Source organism: Glandiceps talaboti, chromosome 22 (assembly GCF_964340395.1).
Source record: "Glandiceps talaboti chromosome 22, keGlaTala1.1, whole genome shotgun sequence".
NCBI lineage: Eukaryota > Metazoa > Hemichordata > Enteropneusta > Spengelidae > Glandiceps > Glandiceps talaboti.
The window spans coordinates 5,204,839-5,228,091 of NC_135570.1; the positions used below are offsets into that span (position 1 = coordinate 5,204,839).

The 23,253-nt window shown below is 36.2% G+C and overlaps 2 protein-coding genes across 2 annotated transcripts; both read left to right on the forward strand.

The window, feature by feature from the left end:
* Nucleotides 1-7,432: 7,432 nt before the first annotated feature.
* Nucleotides 7,433-17,179, forward strand: LOC144452443 (uncharacterized). The gene is made up of 5 exons (XM_078143535.1): nt 7,433-7,450; nt 8,916-8,966; nt 9,351-9,530; nt 9,761-11,927; nt 12,797-17,179. The coding sequence occupies exons 1-5, from the start codon at nt 7,433-7,435 to the stop codon at nt 13,306-13,308; spliced, it is 2,928 nt and encodes a 975-aa protein (XP_077999661.1). The 3' UTR covers nt 13,309-17,179.
* A 901-nt stretch (nt 17,180-18,080) lies between these two features.
* LOC144452444 (uncharacterized) lies at nt 18,081-23,248 on the forward strand. The gene is made up of 7 exons (XM_078143537.1): nt 18,081-18,142; nt 18,735-19,128; nt 19,676-19,951; nt 20,603-20,647; nt 21,039-21,141; nt 21,717-21,832; nt 22,157-23,248. Exons 2-7 carry the CDS (start codon nt 18,760-18,762, stop codon nt 22,604-22,606), a joined length of 1,359 nt encoding a protein of 452 aa, XP_077999663.1. The 5' UTR covers nt 18,081-18,142; nt 18,735-18,759; the 3' UTR covers nt 22,607-23,248.
* Nucleotides 23,249-23,253: the final 5 nt, after the last annotated feature.

The window sequence follows — 23,253 nt, forward strand, 5'->3', positions numbered from 1 at the left end:
AATACGTAACAGAGTTCAGAGACTGCTATGGTAGGAATCCAACCTCAATCTCCAACAGCTATATAAGAGCACAATCATCCTGCTACAAACTATGCGCTAGGCCTTGAAACAAACCAATCAAATTGGTCATTATCATTACCATGGTGATGACCTTTGAAGACTATAAAAACGATATTGTATTTGCCCAGAAGCCTTTTTTGTTGATAATCATTATTTTTTTCCAATTTCCCTTTTGCATTTTTCACAATCAGTCATAACAATGGTGTACTAAAAATAACTATCAGGAGAGTTGTTGCGACAGTCGGCCTATATTTCAGCTGGCCTAACCACTATTTAGTTTATGGTGTTATTTACGATATTGTTGTACGATAATTTTGTACGTGTGCATAGCAATATTACGGTTACCCTAGAATTCATTGTTTACTAGGTGTGTTTCATTTCTTTTCTTGATAGTAGAGGACAATATTATGGGCGCCACATTTACAGAAGGTAAAAAACATACACATGAAACTAAAGATGCAGTTTCAAATTTCATATACTGGTAATTTGGTACATACTGCAAACCTACATATATTTGCTACGAGAAAATTAATTTTGTTATAGTCTTCAGCTAGTTCTTAAAGATTATTTTTTTACTAAATACTAGATTGGTACATTGTGCTCATGTACAAGAAGGCATTTTAGTCACTACTAATTTTCATAATTTTGTTTTCAAGAAGTATGTTAAAATAATCTTTAGTGAAAATTTCCAGGTTTACATGTAAAATGTACCAATTGATCGATACAGAGTATACTTGTCATATTATTTTATCAATAAAGGGTTTTAAAATTCATGACTCATTTCCATAATAAATGATTTTTGGAAATTAGGCACTAAGTTAAAAATGCAAGCTTTAAAATAAATTGGTATATACATTGATGATAACAAAGTGTATAAGTTCTTTACATCTTGTAAATGAAGATGTTTTTGCAAATTTAATGATTCATTTCAATAATTGATGATTTTTGGAAATAAAATGTAAGCGTTATATTATAAATGCAAGACTCAAATTTCATATAATTTGATACACACAGTGATGATAACACATTAAGTATAAGTGTCTTCTATATAACTGGTTGATGAAGTTTTATAAATTTTAATTTGTTATTTGCATATTTAATGGGATGAACAAATTAACTGATATACCATGCATGGTAGCAAAGAATATCAAGGGACTAATTGAAAGGCCTTACAGAAGTCATTATGTGTAAGCTTATATCTGGTTGTTACTTTGTCTCTCATTGTAATACCTCAGAAATGATGGGGTTATTGATTGGTTGGTTGATTGGTTGATTGGTTGGTTGGTTGGTTGGTTGGTTGGTTGGTTGGTTGGTTGGTTGGTTGGTTAAAAATAAGAAAAAAAATAAAGCGTGACACTGTGTCGTTGTCATTTGTTTCTGAATGGCTAAAGTCCCTGGGCAAGATTTGAACCATGATTGTGCCTCAGTCAACCCAGCTGTATAAGTGGGGACCTGGTAGGATAGAGGTTGCAATGTGAATGCTTTAATCATATGCATTTATAGAGGCTGAGAGGCTGCAATGGATTGTATGCTCCCCAGGTTGTTAAGGAAGTATAAAGGGTCGTTGCACTGCTATTGATCCATGCCAGGGGTAATAAATGTGAGCGCCTTGAGCTCTCAGGAGGAAAGGCACGTTATAAATTCACATTATTATTATTATTATTACTATTTATATCATATGTTTCTGTTTGTTGGTGAAATTGCAATCTGAAAGTTCATTCTCCAATTATGCAACCACTCACTGAGTTGGAGCATATAAGTGGAAACCATGACGGGATCTTTTAGGCTACAGAAATTGTCATTAACAAATTTGTATCTGGATGCCTTGGAAATGACAATTGAAGTCAGAAATTTACTATGGACCTTTGATTCATGAAATGTCTTAATTTCAACAGAATTTTTTTTTTCAATCAGATGGTCACGAATTTCAGCAATAAAACATTTTTTTGTCCAGATACTTGCTTTTGATGTCACCATCTTAACATCAGTGATGTCTCTTATTCAACCATAGAGGGCGTCATTTGATCAAATCTATAATAGGTCAGTCAGGTCATGAGAAATAGAGAAATAAATAGGAAATCTGACGGATTTGACGGATTTGTTATGTTAATCATGAAACTAACAACTTCAAATAAAAACAAGAAACAATATAATGAAGGGGGGGGGGTATTACACCCTGACAATGCAGATGAGGCATCATGGGAAAAAAAACATTCCTCTATGAAGAAAAAATGTAATTTAAGAATATTAATTAAGTGATACAAACTAAATTCAAAAGAGACTTTACAATACACAAAACTGAATACCTTACATGTAAATTTGACAAATACAGATTATATGTAACATCCACTGAGCTTTTTTTAAAAAAACAGTGCTTATCCTTAATTTTCTAATTTTCTGCATTGCATGAGATAACACATTTCACATTTAGGATTATTTTGTCTTTATTACAATAGAAATAACATTTTCATTATGAAATGATGAAAAGACATGTTGACCTCTTTAATTATAAGTGATTTTATAGAACAAAGACTAAATGCCATCAATGGCAGAAAGGGATTTTACTGTCAGGAAACAAACCAAAATCCCACAAGACTTGACTCTAGGCATTGACAGTTTCTTCTCCACTGCCTATGCTCTAGTGTACTAAAATCATGGATCAGTTCAATGGCATTGAAAGGGTCCATCCATACTGCTTGATTGAACAAATGCATCTTCACTTTGCTCTTGAAAATGTCTTACCCAGTGATTTGAAAGTTTAAGAGTACAGTTTGAAAAAGTGCAGCCACCATATGCCTTGTTTCTTAATTTTTACAGCTTTTTTGTAATTACTGTAGGAACTACCATTAGTTCAAGTTCTTAAAAAATGTTTTAAAAGTTAATTGCAATTGCTGAGGTGCAGAGATAACTTGCAGTGATTCTTATTTCGAATCATATGCAATAGTTTACAGTAAAATCATATGCAATAGTTTACTGTACGAGTCATGATGTTTAGACATATTGTATATATGCCCTAAAAACATCTCCCTGTGACTCACGTTTTCTTATAGGTCATATGTCTTAGTAAATAATCAAAGCTTGCTTTGTTGTTTTCACTGGTATTTGTCAAATGTCAGGTCACATTGTTAAAGGTCGGTACTTGACATGATCAAAGAAACCAGTGTATAATGATATTAAAGTGCCTGCTTAAAATGGACTGAGAAAGCTTTGTTGTCAAGTGCTTTAAAAGTTGTGTACCAAACTCAGTATATTTCACATATTTCTGCCAGACCTATGAGAATGTGACATGGAATTGATGACCAAACAATCTTTGCTATTGTTTACACATTACATGTGTAAAGTGACTTTATCATTTATGGACTGGGTTCAGTGTTGAAAGACCCTTGAATGCAACAAATTTTGTCACATGCATTTGACAATTAAAAAATAATCATGACATGTTTTGCTTTGTAATCCATGACTGGATAACAAACATGTATCTGGTAGTGACAGATACGATGACATAAGTCAAGAGATTTACACAAAACAAGTCCTGTCTGGACACAATAACACATAACACAATAGAGATAGTAATCACTCCATTGCATAATTGTAAATCTATTGTTATTGTTAGTTATTTACTGTGTTCTCCTTGAACAATGTAATTTACATGTAACAAGGACACAAGTCCTCTAGTGAAAATTATTCTCAAACTCCTCATTTTATACACAAATGACCTCAAAATTGCCACCATACACACTATTGTCTACCCGATCTCCAACCACAGGAGTTACTGGTCTCTTAGTCTTCTAGTGAAAAACTTACAAGTAGACGGAAACACTGTATACAAATTACAAACACACTGTTTGTGCAGTCTTTGCTGAATAATGTACATGTATACAGTTAAAATAGTATGTGTCTCTGATATTGCACAAAAAATAAAAAAATTATTGTGTTAATGTCATTGTACAAATCAAGTTACCTGACTTGTACACTAAATTATGTGTAAATCACTCGTCATTCCTCATTGTATAAGCTACAATAAGAGAGCTTGACCAGTGTAACTACAATTTAATCTATCATCATCATTATTATTATTATTATTATAATACATAAGTCATAACCCTATGTTGCAGTAAACTATGCTATTCACAAGAATACTCACTGCATTATGGTAAACATACACTGCACACAAAAGGTCCTTCAAGATCTGACAATCATGACCTTTCTTCTACTAAGTTCTAGAGTCTAGCCAAACACAATGGGTTATTGTTGTTATGGTTCCTCATTGTGTATGTATACAATGTCTGAAGTCACTCATCCAAAGCTAGACTTTTACATAATTTTGCCACTGTCTATTTGATTGTCTGCTGATTAAAGAATAAAAGCCAGGGTTTCAATCCCAGGTTCTCATATTAGTATATATAAGTATTACGATCATTCTTTTGTTCAGGCACAACTTTTCCTGTAAACTCTGTAAACTGTTTTTCTTATTACCTATTCCCCACCACCACCCCACCCCACTGGTTATTTGAAGGGTGTGCTAATCAAGTAACCCATGTAGAATATTCATTTACTGACAAACAGTGTGGTTTAGACTGTCTATTGGAATGTTTGTATTGTTTAGTTGTTTGTTTGTACTGTTTATACATGGACATCAAACCAATACACATCCAGTTAGTAGAATGTGCCATGTAATACAAATAGTAGCCTCCATAGTAGGCTAGATAGTAATCCTGGCAAGCATTCTCTCTATCATCCAGCCTCATATGGAGCCTAGCTAAGAATAGAACTGTTTCCATGCAAGGTTTGGTACATTTTTCAACAGGAAAAAATCAATGAAATTATACAAGGGTTATGTACAAAATTGTACATATAATATACTGATCAACAGAAAGAGTATGCATCTAGGTAGTCTAGTTCCTATATCATGGTATCATTACGATTTACACCTGCACCTACTGGTTTACTTAGCGACCACGTTGGCATCCAGACTCAGACTAGCATCTAGGTGGATTTTAGCACATCCCTGATATATTTACATTAGTTGGAAATTTTTCATCTGAAACTGACTAGCTGGTGTCAACTTTTCTCCAAACTTTTCAGGAATGGGAGATTTAAAATTCTTACACATAATTCAAGTTTTAGAAATCAGGTAAAGGTTTAGGAAATTCATTATCATTCCCTTCCTGTGAGCAGAAACAATGAAAGGCAGTCTACAAGTGACTGCTCAAAAGGGATTATCAACTGTCATACAAGTTTTTAAAGAAAAATTCATGTGGGCAGCTGTGGTGGGGTGTCACACATTGTAATGTGATCACCAAGGGGGTTTCCCATAAACCCTTGCAGGAAATCTCCAAAATGTCTGAACACATGTCAAGTACGATAGGGCTTCTGTATAAAGTTAATCTTGCTTTTCCCCAATTTAAAGGACAAATACAACCCCCACCCTGGTAGAAAGAGGATGTAAATATAGTGACTGAGGTGCTATTTTATCACCCAAATTCACCTTGTGTTCAAGGTACATAGAGTCATATTGCATTTCAGGTTCTGTGTTTTGTTTCACTTTTATAACAATATGCACAACAGTATGAATGACAATTCATTTTTATAGTTTGTTCCTCTCTTCATTTATGCTGCTAACTTCCTTCTAAGTTCTAAGATATGCAACCCCATGTATATGTCTATCCACTGCTGTGTATGTATACAGGTATGTTAAAGGTAATCAGAAGAGTTGGTATATTTTGTAATTAAGTAAATTTAGGTAAGTGTAATTTCATTCATGAGTGTTTGCTAAATCATGGAGGGATAAGGCACCAATACTTCATGTACTTCATAGTAGAAATGACTAGAATGGCATATGAGTTAAATTCTGCCTTTCCACCTTTGTAATTAAATCAAGAAAATATGCAATATCACTGTGTTACTCTTAGAGTCTTACTGTGACCAGCAATTCACAAAGTACTGTCGAACACTACGGTAGTTACGCTGTACTATTTCTGTAATGTGTGATAAACCCTATTACAGTAATTGTAGATTTCAGTGTCTATATTTCAAAGGAAAATTACACTATGATATATTACACTACTCCGAGTACTCGACCAGCGAGAGGAAATGGGGCATTGTGTAGAGTTCCGAGTAACCAGTCTCAGTGCAAGCAGCCATGTCTATTTCCACCAAGTACTTTGTATTCATATACAGGACACACGAGATAACATTTCTGATACAAAATTGACGAGGCCTTGAGTTCATTTCTACCAGTCTCAACATAGGTGAGCAATAAACAAACACTCCAAGGTTCAAATCTGTGAAGAGCCTTGATTCGATCGTAAACACTGAACGAAAAGCACGACCTGTGTGCACTCTTACATCAAGTTAAAATACACGACTGGTCAAACAATCACCACAAACTTACATTTGTAAATTCAAACTGACCGAGCCTAACAGACAACAAGTTATCTGTCAAGCACTACTGCACTAGTACGGTAAATTTTCTGAGTCAGACTCACAGGCATTTGTTTCCCGAGTTATGGCTCAGAATATTTGTATCAGAATATAATAAAATGACGATAATATCGTTAATATTGACGTATTAAACCAACACTATATGAAAGGGGTAAAATTACACATGTTTCTGTGATCGCGCAGTTTCACTAAATGCGAAGGGTGTCTTCCTTCGCATTTAGTGAAACTGCGCGATCACAGAAACATGTGTAATTTTACCCCTTTCATATAGTGTTGGTTTAATACGTCAATATTAACGATATTATCGTCATTTTATTATATTCTGATACAAATATTCTGAGCCATAACTCGGGAAACAAATGCCTGTGGTCAGACTGGTCGACTACATGTACATGTACTACATTCATGATTCAAACTTTTTGTAAAGTTTACATTCAATAATATTTTCTAACTGGGTTATTAGAATGTAAATTGCAGTCCTGTATATCTTCTGAATTCATCTAAGATGGAAATCTGGTGATTGGCATCTAGTGTTTATAATAAATTTTAAAGTAATTCACTTACCCACCGACAACACTGTCTGTACAGATAGCAAGTTTTTCAAAAAATTTCTTGTGGTAATCATGCAACCAATCAACAAAGAGACTCTCTTCATAGAAAATGGATTATTCGTAGGGGTGGTCGCCTATATTTGTGATGTCAATGCTCATTGGATAAAGTAGATGCAGTTAGGTTGACATCAATTTATTTATTTCCTGATCACTATGCAGTAAATATTATTAAATATATATATTCTGCAAAAGGAAAATACAAGCTGTAACTCAGATAGCTCCGTATGCATCTCCATGTGTTTGTGTCAGCCATCCCTACTAATGAGTGGGATCATACTTCCTCCAAACGGGACTATGGGTAGGCTGAAAAATACAACATGGCGTCTGACGAGGAGGTATGTGTTGTGTTTTTGTAAATGTGTCAAGTAGTTTTTCGTCGTTACTTGAAATGTTGTTGTGAGATATACGTGTCTAGATGTAGTTACATTATTTACGTATTAATTTGGCCCCACATTTTCACCTGAAACCCTCCAACTGACTGACAGAAGTAATCTGAGTGAGTTACGCACATCACATTCAGTTCACAAGCAGTCACTCCATTCTGCATTTTGACAAAAGAAGGGGGGTAATAAGTGTGTTTGGACAGCACATGCAAAGAAAGTGACTGCGTACAAGGGGATAAAAATAAACATGTAAATTCGTTTGAAAGTGTAATGGAGGTTGTGGCTTAGAAACATTTAAGTTGGGCTGAATAGCAACGGAGACTTACGCAGCACTTTTGTCAGAATTGTTGTGTTGCGTGAGTAGTTTAGTTACTCTTCGGATTTGACGTGCAACCAAGATGTTTGTGATGGCGGTAGAATCCCCTCCCATGGTTTGTATAAGCATGGACCATTGGATGTATTAGTGAACTCTCATTAATACAGCCATGGTATAAGCAAATTGATAGTTAACATCAAAATGATTGTGTTCGAAGAAAAAGTCTAACAAAACAAACTTTCAAATTATCAATGTTTTGAAATTTTACTCTTGTCTGAAGGCTTTGGCTTATATATGTGTACTTGTATGGTCTTTGCCATGTCCACATCAAGACATGTCAAATTCACACCACTATAACCAGTGCTATCAGTATGTGTGCAGAGCATGAAAATTGAATATTCTTGTGATGTATGATGTAACATAGTCTGGTTATTGGATATATACAAGATTGCATGGTTCAGCCACTACAATGTAGGTGTGTTTTACAGAAATAGCATTTGTAGGAGACTGGTATTTACATGTATTTGAAAAGTGCAGTAGTTATATTCTAAATAAGTTTCGAATAGTTCTTCTCATTTACTTTCTGGTGACATTTTTAGGACCACATGAAATTGTTTTAGACACATTTAAGGTTCATGACTAGTTTTGTTTACCTTAAGTTAAATTGTGGATGTTTCTGTGTGACACATCCAATACTGACTAGGTGACCTTGAGCTGTAGGGGATATTCCATCTTGGTGTATTTGGTAAGGGTGCTAAGTAGGTAAAATATTTCTGAGTTGCCCAGTCACATTACCAAGGATCCTTGCCACAATAATATTACAAGTTGAAGACATGAAAGTCAATATGTGTTAAGTAGATTGTCACCTTTACCTGACTTTACCTCTGTTACCATGGCAACTTTAATGCTGTTACCACAGTGCTTAACTTCATGTTGTACATGTACTCTTTTGCAAGTAGGGATGATAATAAACAATCAAATTTCATTTGGTATCAGTTTTCTGCTATGTTCATGAAAAAGAGAAAGGAAATAGTAGTCTACCATTTCTTTTCATGTTTTTACATATTCACCTATACTATGTTTTCTTGTGTTGCTACCAAGGATGAAGAGTTGAAGAATTTGAGGTCAGCTGTGCTTGCATCTCTAAAAACAGTAAGTATGAAATGTAGAAAAGTAACTATCGACCTGACAAAGTTCACCTTCCTTCCATGTTTGACTAGTGAACTTTTCCCAGGATTCCCGAATGTACCAATCAAGAAGTTAAAGTCAATTGCAAGACATAGAACCCCCAGGACAAGCAAGTGACAGCTTGGTGTGGAGACTCGGGTATTTTCACAGGTGCTAACACTACCGTGAAAGTGCAACAGAAAACTCTGCAAGCACAAGTGCAAATACACCTTTGTGGTCACCATTTTGTGTGCATAGAACAATCACAAGTTCAGTTACATACAGGTATGCAGTAGTGTTCTCTGAAGAGATTTTAGCAACACTTTAATATTTTAGGATGTAACATCATTATGTGTTTCTATTTCATAGAATACAAACTCCAAATCAGGATGTTCTAATGATGAACAAGAAAGTGGAGATGATGCTGATGACGAAGACTTGGAAGCCCTAAGATTAGCGGCATTAAAAACAAAGAAGAAACAGGCCAGACTAGAGAGACTTCAGGCATCAGAACCTCATAGAAATCGATTCAGGAAGGGTCCACACCAAGTGAGTACACATTGCATGCAGAGTTTCTGCCAATGAAGTAATGATAGAGTTTTAGTAAATTTAGAATTGCTGTGTATCAGTGGTACATCAAATTGGAACACTGATACAAAACAACTTAAACATGTGTATTTTATATTTCATCAAAAATGAGTTTATGATTCTACTCCGGTGTTAGTAAGGACTGTCGTATCTTTACTGCTCTTTAAAGAGGCCTCATTTGTCTTTTTCAGAGAAACCAAAACATTAACCAGAGGCAGAGCAACTCACCTGTGGCGTTTCCAAAAAGAAGCAATTTGATCACCATACCCTTGCAAGACTTTGGTTCTTCAGAAAAAAGGGAACACGAGCAATTGACTTTTGATGGCAAATTTCAATCAACAGCACCACCAAGAAAACAAAATATCATTGTACCACAGAAGGACCTTAATAAAGAACAACGGAATGACAAATTCAGTCGATTTGAATCTGAATCTGATTCCGATTTAGAAGATTGGCTGAATAGTAGTAACAGTGATCAAAGTGACAATGAAAGCAATCATTCTGATATAGCCTTGGATTCAGATGAGGATTTGTCTGGAAAGGAAAATGAAGAATCCGTAGAAGACATTGAGCAAATTGAGGAAGATATATCAGAAGATGATGGTAGTAAAGATGACAATGAAGATGGGGAAATGTCTGATCCCAACGAAGATGAATCCCTGGATAAAGCTCAATCAGGAAGCGATGATGGAAAAGATGAGGCTGACGAGGAAGTAGAACCACTAGAAGAGAAGGACGAGGAAGGAGATGGAAATGATGATGATGAAGTAGAAGAAGAAGAAGAAGAAGGAGTAGAAGAAGAAGACGAAGGAGAAGTAATAGAAGATAATGATGGGGATGATGTTGATGGTGGTGATGGTGGTGGTGATAGTGATGAAGAAAACCAGTCCAGTAAGTCATCAGAAATAGGGGAAATAGAAGAAAAAAGTGATGCCTTGGAAACTGAAGATGATGAAAAGGACAGTGAAACAAATGAACAGTCTTGCAATGAATCATCTGGGGATGAAATTGAAGTAGTTACTTCAGACAGTGATTCTGACCTCATTTCAAGTCCAAGGAAAGTTGAAAGTGATAGTGATGAAAAGGAATATTCTACTGATAACAAAAACATTCTCCCAAATAAGGAATATGAGGATCCAAAACCTTCATATAGAAGACGATTGTCAAGAAGTCATTCCCCCAAACGAGACAGAACATCAAAGACACGTATTGTCAACCAGGATAGGTCACGGTATGCATCAGATACGAGGCTTGTGATGCAAGATGATTTGCTCGTAGACCAAAAAGTTTTAGAAGCACGTCGGCAAAAATTTGAACAGAAGACAACTGTGAATGTTCAGAATGCAAAACGGAGGACGATATCTTTAAAAAACATTTCAACTGCCAAAAGGAATCCGAATAGGGATGAACAAAATACAAGGACGAGTAATGAATCCAGGATAAATATTGAATCAAAAACTTTTGAAAATGAGAGATCTAACTCGCCTTCAGATTCCAACTCAAGTTCAGAAGGAAGCTCTTCTGAGAGTAGTTGCAGTGACTCATATGAAAGTGATAGCGACTCTGAGAAAGATTCAACACATCCTTTAGAAGACAGTGATAGTGAATCTGAGTCGGAAGCATCTAGGTTCCGCCAGACAGGAACAACAGAAAGGAAAGACATTTTCAGGACAAAAATTACTATTGAGAATAGAGACATGAGGCGTGATCGCCGAGGCGCACGTAGACCTAATCTCAGGAATGATCAGGATTTGCGAAGAGAAGTGTTTTATAGAAACCGAGAAAGAGACAGATATAGGCCGAGAAGTCGGAGCCTGGAGAGGAGACGAAATAGTAGTCATAGTCCAAGGAGGGAACGATACCGAAGCAGAAGTCCAGGAAAAGATCGGTATAGGCATCGAGATTCAAGAAAAGTACGAAGGAGTTTGAGTCCAAGGAGACCAAGAGAACGGAGTGTAAGCCCTAAAAGGGAAAGAAGGAGAACTCCACAAAGTGATAGCCACAATAGCCTACAAAAGATTGAATATTCTTCAAGAAAGAAAGATATTATTTCAAATTCAAGGACGCCAAGCCCACCTTTGAGATCCATGGCAAGTAGTATAGTTAAGGTGAATTCCAGGAATAATAGTCCGAGTAAACATACCAAGTCTGAACACTTGCCAGTCACAGACAGGACTCATCAACTAACTACCAATATTGTGGTTAAAAAGAAAATAGACAGTTTTGATTCTGATCAGAGAAAGATTATCAAGTCCTCTGAAAAGGTGAGAGATTCTAAGAGTAAGGTGCATAGGAGCAAAGAGAGGGATGGTTCTAGTGAAAGACACAGTCCTCAGGTACAAGTAACATTTGATGAAGGTGAGTTAATACTGTTTATATTTTACAATTCATTTCAAGGGAGTAACAAGCAAAAATATATACATTATATTGCTAGATTACTAGTATTGGTTTCCAAGTTTGTCTCGAAGTTTGCCTCACTTATTGAAGTGTAGTGGAAACTCGTAGATTGATTTTCTATTATCTATTTCAGCGGGGTACTGATAAACTAACTGTGACCAGAATGTGGGTGGGGAGGGCTTGCAAAGATTTTGATTTGCACCTCAGTAACGAAGTCAAAATCTGGTAAAATGAACAAAAAGTTACATAGATTTCCACACCTTGTTGAACCTAAAGTGTGTTTAACTTAGGGCCTGTATTAGGAATAGGGGAACAGACTCAAACTCAGGTAAAGTTTACCTACCTGCCACCCTGCACTGCGCTAGCATGTGGTCTTGCCATGTACATTGTTATAATGGAGGGAATGTGATAACATCAATGAAAAGTTCACTTACAGTTTTAGTTTACCTTCCTACACCATGTTGTTGCCACAGTTGTTGATTTGGCAGATACATAGCAACAGTTTTTGATTTGGCAGATACATAGCAACTGTTTTTCTGAAGCTATTTGTACACAGACTACACTAAGAACAAGTTCCAGATACAGTCAACCCAAAACAAACATTTACAACTTTGATGACAACTTGGTATTTATTTTGGATTTTTCAGTTATAAAATAACTGTACTACGTTTATCTACTTGAAAAAACAATGAAAAAGCATCAACCAAGTCCCAGTTTGTGCATAAATAAATTGCAGAAAACTAGAAAATGTCTGAAAAGTTTGTTCTCACACTTGGTTACTACATAACTACAAAGTACAAAGTATCATTGGTCAATGTTTTTTTTTTCAGAACTAGAACTTGAAGGTTCATCAAAGCGAGTCTCCGTTTATGATCGCCTTGGAATACCTGGCAAAGAACCGCAAAGAAATAACAATAATTCAAACATTGCATGTTCTGTCAAATTGAGACTTGGGCCAAAAGTTAGCGACAAGAGAACTGTGATGGTTGACACTGACAAACCAGAAAGTACAAGTGGAAGTACAAGTTCAAGTTCAAAGGACAATAGCACAAGTGTAACAGTGAAGAGAACTACCGTCGAGTCTGAACCTGAGGAGGCACCAGAGAATAAAAAGAAAAAAGTACACCGCCCAAATGTGTGGTCTCGCCGAGAACAGGATGTAAGCGTACCTCCAGTCAGAGAAGAGAAAAAAGCCAAGAAAGTGGTGGTAGTGGAAGAGAATGTCGTAAAACCATCAAAAGAAGACGAGCTTGAAGCAAGGATTAAGAAGATTAAAGAGAAAAATGCTGCCATTTTAAAGAGACAGAAAGAAATTGAAGCTGACAAGCAAAAATATGGATGATATTGCAGGGATTTTATTGTTACGTGATACAATTTTTGCTCTGTTATGAAATTGATTCACTGTGTTTAACATCTATGGATATCATTGAGATCGAGAGCAAACTTCTCCCAAGTCAACTCAAACTAGATGTTAGTTCAAACTCTTAGAGAGCAAGATGTGTGTCTACCTCTAGTTCAGTCTAACAATGTGATAGTGAAGTACATGTCTTCAGTGAATATCCAGGAAGTGTGACAAACAAATAATACCATTATCAGTACAACAAGGCTACACATTTGTGTTTGCTAGCGCCCTCTATCATCCCGTTTAAGTCAGTCTCCTTTTGTCATAAATCACCTGCTTCCATATTCCAATAGTCAGCTGGTTGGTGATGTAGGACTCGGAGTTTGTTTATCTCTATTCGTCTGTTCAGTTTAGTGTCTTTGAAAGATAATGTGTAATGATATACCAACTTAGAGGTGATTTGAATCCGTCTAAACTTGATATTCTGTGGTAAATTTCACCTGATATCAACTGTTGTGAGATAGCAGCAATACATTCTTGTACCAAGAAAGTACTAGGTATATCCAGTCTACTTTGCCATCTTTGACTGTACAGTGTTGATAGAGTAACAGCTTCAAATTCAGTGTTTTTGTTGATTTGTTTCAGCAGAGTTCCGTATACAAATTATACAAAGGAAAAGTAAAACAGCAGATCTTTTCTATGAATAACTGTTTTGTTAGTTCACTTTGACAGTCAAAACAATTGTTATCACACCTTGCAGACCAACACTTTAAAATCACTGAAATAATCAATGATAGCTGACTTGCTAGACTTGTACTAGGATGTTTGTTTTGTATATATAACGACAACAAGCTGAGTTGAATTGTATGGTTTAGGAATCTAGAAAATGATCTTATGAGAGGATTTCAATAGACTTGGTATAACGGTAAAGATTACCCTGTGAATTCACTATAAAAAAGTGGATGTAAACAAGATAAAATGTGTTGGTATCACTCACTTTCACTTCTCAGTACAGAGCTGGCATTGATTAGAATCTAGGCAGAAGTGGTGGCTAGGCCTTGATAGGCAACATTCGTTAAACATATCAACTATTTCCATCATTATTGTATAACATTACCAGTAGCCAACAATATGTTTAATGAAATCGAGTTCCCTTGCTAGCAAAACTTGTACACCACTTTCTCCTAAGTTCTCATCAATGCCAACTGTGTACTGATGATAGAAGTGAATAAAACCAACACATTTCATCTTTACTAAAACCCTTTTCAGGTCAATTTCATGTAAAAGACAATGGCTGTGGCAGCATTAGGGACTCGGGCACAAGCTGAGTTTGTACAAATTTCGGTGTAGTTATTGCAGCATATTTCAAAGATACTCGCAGTATTGTACTTACTGAAGCACACTTGAGCACCACTCCCAATTAACTGAACTCAAACAAGGTATTCAGATCCGATGATGAAATTTATCATACGTATCAAAAAATGTTCAGGAAATCCCTTTTTTTCAATCAGCTGTTCTAACAATGGCAGAAGACAATCTTAATGCTATACAAGACATACACTAACATTAACATCATTTAAGTATTTCACTCAAGTAAAAAGAATAATATAAATTCAGCTTGTGCCAATTTAAAATCCAAGTTTTTATCAAAACATAGTGAATTCACAAGGTATCCTGCTTTTCAGTCAAACAGTAGGATGACTACAAGGTAAGCTTTGTCTAACAAATCAATATCAGCTTTATTTCAAAATAATCCATAAAGCCTGACAAATGTCAATGCATGGCTCGAAATTAACAGTAGTCTCGTGTCCACAGACTACTAATTCTTGTCATGGGGCTACCATAATTTGCAGCTGGTAGCCCACTCAGGCTACCACTCATTATGCAAAGATAAAAAAGATGGAAGATTTACTGACAAAGAAGTACTTTAGGAACACACATATTTCCTATAGAAGAACTCATTCATTTCAGGAATATAGGACTATTGGTCACCATTCTTGGGCTACCAATTTCTGAAATTGGTAGCCCACTAGAACTAGCAAAGAAAAAGTTAATTTCAAGCCCTGCTATGGGATGTGAGTTCCAAAGTTGTGGAGCAATATTTGTGAATGAACAACCTCTATATCTCATTTGTATTTGTAAGTTGTTGTTTCAAACAGATTCTTGTTTGTAGTAATTAGAGTTTGATCTGATGTAAATGGCTGAAGAAGATCACAAATTGAATGTATATTGGAGTCAAGTGATGAAAATAATTGTACAGTTTGGTCTTTAATCCTGAAGTGAACCAATGTAGATTTATGAAGACTAAGAGACATTGATACAAATTCAACCCTTTATCAGTGGTCTATCAATGTCCTATACATCACAACTCATATAACTGTTTATGGAGTACTTTGATCTAGAAAGACAACGCACTGAATGAATTGACTTTAATGAGGCAATAAGAAGGATGGAAGTGGAAAGTACTTTAATTTTGGCTATGAGTAGAGGTACATCTCCATTTGTCTAAACCATGTAGATGTTGTTAAAATTGTCTGCCATTGCGAACATAACTGAAATAGACCCTCTAAGGCCTAAAAAAAAAATTGTTTGGTTCCGGTTTACCCGACCCCCACCTAGTTTTGCACTGCCGACCCTGACATCAACTTAAAAAGACAATATAAAACTATTCTTCCAATCTGTAATGGCTGTACATCTGATGAGAAGAAACCAACAACACAGGCCAATTGGAAAACCATGAAAAACCAGAACTGGACACTCGCATAGAAAAAAAATATAATAAAATAAAAAATCTACCTCCCCCACCTAATCAAAAATTGAGCATAATCGGAACCACACAATTTTTTTTTATTAGTCCTAATCCTATAATTATAACAGCAATACTCTGTATATTGTTAGAGATAGTTACAAGTGTTTGAGAACTGTGGTAACATGTTGAACATTTTGTAAGGGAAAGCCCCATCCTCACTACACTGTAATATCCATCCATGGTGAAATTGTTGAAAGGGAGGGGGGGCTCTCACCGAGAAAAGGGTTAGTGAGATGGGGGACCCCAGCCAAGATAAATTGTATTTATCCTAATTATTTGGGGGTGAGGATGGGGGTGGGGCTGTCACCAAGAAATGTACTGTGGTAAGGATGCTTGAAAAAATGTAAATTGTTGTAGAGGGTTATCCAATGTGAGATTAGGATTCCGTTAATCCATGCTTGAACCCTGATGATCAAATTATAGTCACTACATTGTTCAACAACACTCATTTTTGTTGAGTCTGTACTGAACTGCAATTGTAAATAAGATGACATTTATATTGCATATTTTGATAAGTATTTAGTTGTAATTTGCCACTTCTAGTAGCTCTCTGCAGTCATGGAGGAGTGTAATAATATATCGGTAATCCACCTTTATGTAGTAAGACTCCCACCCCCCACCACCCCCCTCAATTGGTCATTGGCTGGTAATAGATGAAACATTGGGCAGCCTATTGAAAAGTTGTGTATGAATTTGGTTGCTGGTATTTCAACTGTGGAAGTTGAGTTTATCTCATGAAACCAGCGGACATAACAACAATGCATGTCAAAGGTGAATGTTCATATACATGCCAGAGGTCAAATGCAGTCTATGTCAAAGATTAATGTGAGTGAGCCATGTCAAAGGTCAAAAATAAGACACTTGTTAACTTACAGACTGCAAAGCTATGAGAAGCAAGAATTCAATATGCAATAGTTAGACTGCAATTTATTTGTAAAGTTTATTGACGTCGTTAGTGATCAGATATTTGTTTTCTTGCAGGCATTTATAATACACTTCATTGTCTACAATATGAGACACTTTATTTATGTCATGGTGTTCTCCAAATTAGTGTTTCAGTTTTTTCCCCTCATTAATAAACAATTTTCAAACCACTTTTGCATTGATGTTGTCATTGTCGGTGTGTGTGTGTGTGTGTGTAAATATTTTAATATTAATGATAAAGAAGTGAAATCACAAAGCCCCAAAATGGTGGGTGTGTATTTGAGTAATGTTTAATATGAACGACCTAAGAGACATGCCATGATTGGAGGGGGAGGGGGGGGGGGGGGGTTGGCTTGAAAGATATCCTAAATCTTTCCATAAATGTGTGTTTAAAGAAATATGGTCAAACTAGAATTATTTTGAATGAAATTAGAATAATGTTGACATTTACAGTGAAAACTGGGTCACCTTGGCATTTCAATTATGAGGCATTACATTTTTAACACAGACAACTTCGTATTCAACATAAACCATTAGTGATATACCATGAACAGGTGGGAATGTAGAAGCAGACATAATATCTGTTGTGTGTCAGTATGTTGTCAACACAGTATGGTAATATGTATGTTTGATTATTTTTGTTCTGTGCTCCCTTTATTAAAGTTAACCATACCGATCAAACAGGCAAAATACTTGATAAGCCCAATGCTCAGCCAGGTGGTTAGTTTATAATTAAAAACAACCTCTATGTTGAAAACAAACTTTTTCATATACGCGTGTTGGGCCAAATACCGCCCTCAAGTGGTGGGTTGATGATAACTGACAGAGAAACACATCAGAAATAAATTACTGCAAGCCGTGAATACTATAATGAATATATTAGGGTAGACACGTCCAATTGCAACTATTGTCACTTCATTTCATTTGGTTTGGTTTGGAAGTGCTCTCAAATCAAGCAGTTTTCCCTTTTTAAAGCCGCCGTGTCAGTTTTGAGGACATTAACAACGAACACACGTACAGGTCAGAGGTTAATCTGCAGTGAAGACGCCAGTGACTGTGGACAGAATCATAAACTGAAAGTTTATCGTGAATATTGTAGAGGTATGTACTCTTGCACTGATTATTTATGAATGCTTAGAGTGGAAACTATTATCTTTTGAGTCAACTCTTCCAAGGCATTTTGGCACAGAGGCTACGGGTAGATCACAGAGGCATGTGTCATAATGAGCTTTGTTTAATGTTGTATCAACAACTATCATGGAAGTATCACCAAGTTGGTGATTGAATTGAAAATTGTCAATGTGGACATTTTAACTTTTAATTTACTATTATTATTACTTGTCCTGCTTGTTGAGTGTATGTGACATTGCAATGTGTATTAATAAAATAAATGTGTGGCAAGTGATTTATACTGAAAATATAACAAATGCAAAGGTTCTGAGAAGAAGGTAGGGTGCTTGGTGAAGGGCACAGCCTACTGTATGTACATCAATTGAAAGGGTCTCTGGCTCTAAACAGCACAAGTACAGGGTGCGCATGTGTGTGTGTGTTGGACATTTATAGCTGGTCACACAGCTGTTATAGCCGGGCGTTGTGACCGGTAACCGGCTTTTATCTACATCACTGAACAAATTATTATTAACACTAAGCACTACCCAACGTTCATTTCATCAATACTGTTTATATTCTATAGGTAAGACCACGTCCTGAAATATAATATGGATCGAGGGTTTTCACACCTTGTACATCAAGACCCTGTCAGTCTGCGTCAACAGTTGTTGGCTAATGAGGCTGACATTCGGATGTTACAAGCTCTGAAACAGGAGGTTGAAACAAGAGAATTGAACCAGCTCATGCATCAAATAGATAGCACACTTGGACATGAAAGAGGTCGGTATGGTGGTCGAGACTATGAGTTAGATGACCCATACTTTGAACCTAGAAGTGCTGCAGCTTTTCACCGAGACAGATCACCACATGACAGATGGTCCAGACATCGGGAAGATGAAATCTATCAGGGCTATGAAGATTACTATAGAGATGATGAGTATTCCAGAAACAGATGGCATCCAAGAGATGATTATCCTGTAAGAGAAAATACTGAACTTTGTTCAAAGTATAATGATAATACCAGAAAACATATAGAAACTTGTTGAATGGGGAGGAATCATGTTCAACACTTGGGGGGGGGGGTCAAATTTGTGAGGGGGAAAGGAAGGGGCGCACATGTAATAAACAAAAGTCACACTGGACACCCATAGCCCATGCTACTACTGATGGTAATTTGTGTGATTCTTAGGAACCATCACCTTCTAAGATAGGGTATTTTCGCCATATCATTATGTAGAGTGTTTATGCAAGTGCTAGTGTTTAGGAACCTTGTAACAGAGGAAGGAAGTCTGGTAAAACTAGACGTATTTGTACTAAGATTTTGGTGGGGACCCCAGTAACAGGGTGAAATCTGGAAAAGTTACATAGATTTGCAGACATTGTACTATTATAGTTTTGGTCTGGTATGGGATTCAGTTAACATTCCTGTGGAACTCTGGTAGATTGTATTTACTTACCTGACCCTTGCTTTCAAAGAGAATAAATAAAGATATCTGAATTGAACATTTGCATTATGTTTGACAGTATGACAGACAGCCAGGATTTTCACCTAGAGGTCGATCCGGGAGAGGGCGAGGTCAAGAAGGTAGGAGATCATTACCAGGCAACCAGAGAGACCGTGGCAGGGGTAGAGATAAAAGATTTAGTGGTAGACCAGATAGCACAGTCACAAGAAGACCTCAGCAAACCAGAGGAGGAGGAAGTGGAGGTGGTGGTGGTGGTGGTGGTGGTGGTGGTGGGGGAGCAGCTAAGGAAGGAGGAGGAGGTGCAAGTGACAGACAACAACGTGATAGTAAGAGGGTAAGTCTGATTAGCATTGCAATAAATCCCCTCTAATACATTTACAGCTGATTATGCACAACCTAAGTTATTGTCTTTAAACAGAAAATATGGATTTTATACCCGAATCATTCTACATCTACACAACATGTGTCCACATCACTGGTTCTGTAGTGCTTGAAGTATGAAAGCATTCCAAACGGACATTATTTTATCCAATTGTTCATAAATTATGTATGAGGAGATATAATTGTGTTATTCTCCAAATTCATCCATTCCTGTCATTCAGATTTTCCTTAGCTGAATAAAGGAAAATATTTGGGAATAATATATAATTATAATTATTATATTATGATTTGATTATAATGTATGTGTAAATAAGTGCACCAAGTTCATATCGGCATATACATAAATCACTGTCATATATGTATGTTAACACACATATGTATGTACATAAGTATCTATCTACCTACAAACCTACATGTACCTACACACATGCATGCATACATACATACATACATACATACATACATACATACATACACACATACATACATACATACATACATACATACATACATACATACATACATACATACATACATACATACATACATACATACATTGTCATTCACATACCTTTTATTGTATGTTTTCACCTTGTTTTTGTAGATGTTTTATTGTAAACCTTGTGACATAGAAAAGATGGGAACACAGGTAAGTTCTTTATTTACATAAAATGCAGCAGACAGATGCACTACCCTAGAAGTAGACAGAGTGGTGCTTGAAGTATGAACAGAAACAATTTACAAGAGGGTTCAGTACCCCTGTTAGCTTGTTCATGGAGAACATAGAAATTGCAAGAGGACCACTATTAACTTCTTCAGGGAGAGCACTGATGGATCAGTGTTGCTGTTACCTTGTTCAGAGAAAACACAGAAATTACAAGTGGGCTCAGTGACCACCATGTTCAGGAAGAACTGGAGCATTATTTCAAAATATTTCTCTCTGTTCAGGCGAGAACAGAGAACTCCACAAATTTTGGTTCAAAGTTCCTAATTTTCTGTGCATGTCTAACGGACAAAAATTACTTTCTTTCTTTTCCTAGTCCTACTTCAGTCATATTCTAACCAGCAGACACAAAAATAAAGTGAAGCTCTTACCCAAACACAAAGAGGAGGACAAGAAGGTCATATCAGAGTACCCAAAAGGTAAATACATATTTGTTTCATGACTGTTTAGCAGGGACGTAGCCAAGTTTAACAGTAGCTGGTAAATTGTAAAAGTAGATGGTAATGTTATAGTTTGAGAGGTCCATCACAGTACTGTCAACTTATGTGTGATTTTCATTCATAGTACATTGTTACATACTAATAAACTACCAAGTCAGCTCCCAATAAGGGATTTTACATGTTGTTTATACAGATCTTGTGAGATATGCAAATATGCCTTGCAACAATGGTTGTCAAACGTGATCATGGTCAAGCTTTTGCCGTGACTATGTGTGATGATGATGAGAACAATAGTGTTGCTAAGCGTTTGACACTTTCTGCTTTCACGTGGTTGCTATGAATGCAATGGCTCACCCGGGATCTTGTGAGATCTGCCGTGAGACGAAAAATGATTTATTATACAGCTGGGTTGACTGGTGTACAATCACAGTTCAAATCTTGCCCATAAAGAAATGGTAGTGATGTGGCTCAAACTGGCAGATTCCGAGTTTTATCACTTTAACAGTCTGACCATAATAACTTTACTAAGTAAGTTGTTATTTGTGTACTTGCAGGACAAGACTACTTGGTGCAGGCCTTCCAGTGTTCAGTCTGTAATTGGGTTGGATACAATCCACACCGGGCATTGAATAGCCATTGTAAATCAAGATCACACTACATAGCAGTCAAGGTAAGACAGAGCCTTGACCTTCATATTTATAATCGATTAGCAATTTACTCCACATTTTGAATTTCTACACATCGTACTCGACTGTGTTAGTGCCCTCACTTGGTCAAGCACCCACTCCCTTTGTTTACAGCAGACTGTTTTGTTCAGCATTACATTCTGGTAATTACAAGTAATTCAACAGTTTTTTACATATGAGCATGCTCAGTGATACCAAAAACAAAGTTGTTAAAACAAAAGTACTGGTCCCTTGCTTGAGTGAGGGCGCTAATAGTATGGTATAAGTTGGCTGTTGCAAACTACATGTTCTTTTGTATAATTTTCCAGAGACATCTTTACAATATGGAGAAAGACAAGAGGGAGAAAAAAGATGACGGTGATGTAGTCATGGATACCGAGAACAATGATAAAAAGGATGAAGAAACAAAAGACAATGATGGAGAAGTGGAAACTGTTGAAATAAAGGAGGAAGATAAAAGTGAAGACATAGAGAAAAGTGAAGACATAGAGAAAAGTGAAGACATAGAGAAAGAAGAGAGTGAGACTGCCGAAGGTGAAAAGACTACTGATGCAGAAACTGAGAAAGATAAAAGTGAAGACATAGTAGATAAATGTGAAGACATAGAGAAACAAGAGAGTGAGACTGTCGAAGGTGAAAAAACTACTGACGCAGAAACTGAGAAAGATGATGAAGAGAAAAAACAAAGTGATGAAAACCAAGCAACAGAAACGGAAGCAGTGACAAAAACGGAACTAATGGAAGCAATGGAAAACTGAAATTAGTACAGAGTACTTTTCACCCAGACTTATTGTGTATTTTGATACAAGTAAATAGCTAAGTACAATGAAATCCCATAAAAAAATGTAGAACTGGTTTCTCAATATTATATGACAATGTGAAACCTGGTCAACAAATGCAGAATGGGATGTGGAAACAGTAGTATTCAGTGAATTCTAGTAATGACAATATACATGTACATTGCATAACATTCTTCTCATTGACACACTCGTGGAAGACAAAAAATACTTTTGTGTACATGCCATAATAACTTCAAAGCACTTGTAATTACAATAAGAATAACCCAAACCAATGGTCTCTGTGTCCAATGTGTATTTGTATCGTAATTTGGACAAGATAATAAGTTATTTCAGCAACGGACCACATTTTGTGTTGGAGCCAAGGACTGCCATGTTTATATAGCGCCCTCTATAGTAGTTTCTTTTGTTTATACCTTATCTTTTTGTCCCTACATGTAAAACCCATTGAGGAAGGTGAGACGATCAGAATGTTTTGTAGAGGATCTCTTCTGTGGTGAATGATGTATGGTAGAGGTTATTCACTGAAATGCCACAATAGTTACAGACTTATTTTGTGTAATTTCTAGTTTAGTTCATTACGAAGCAAGAAATGTTGATGTTCTTTC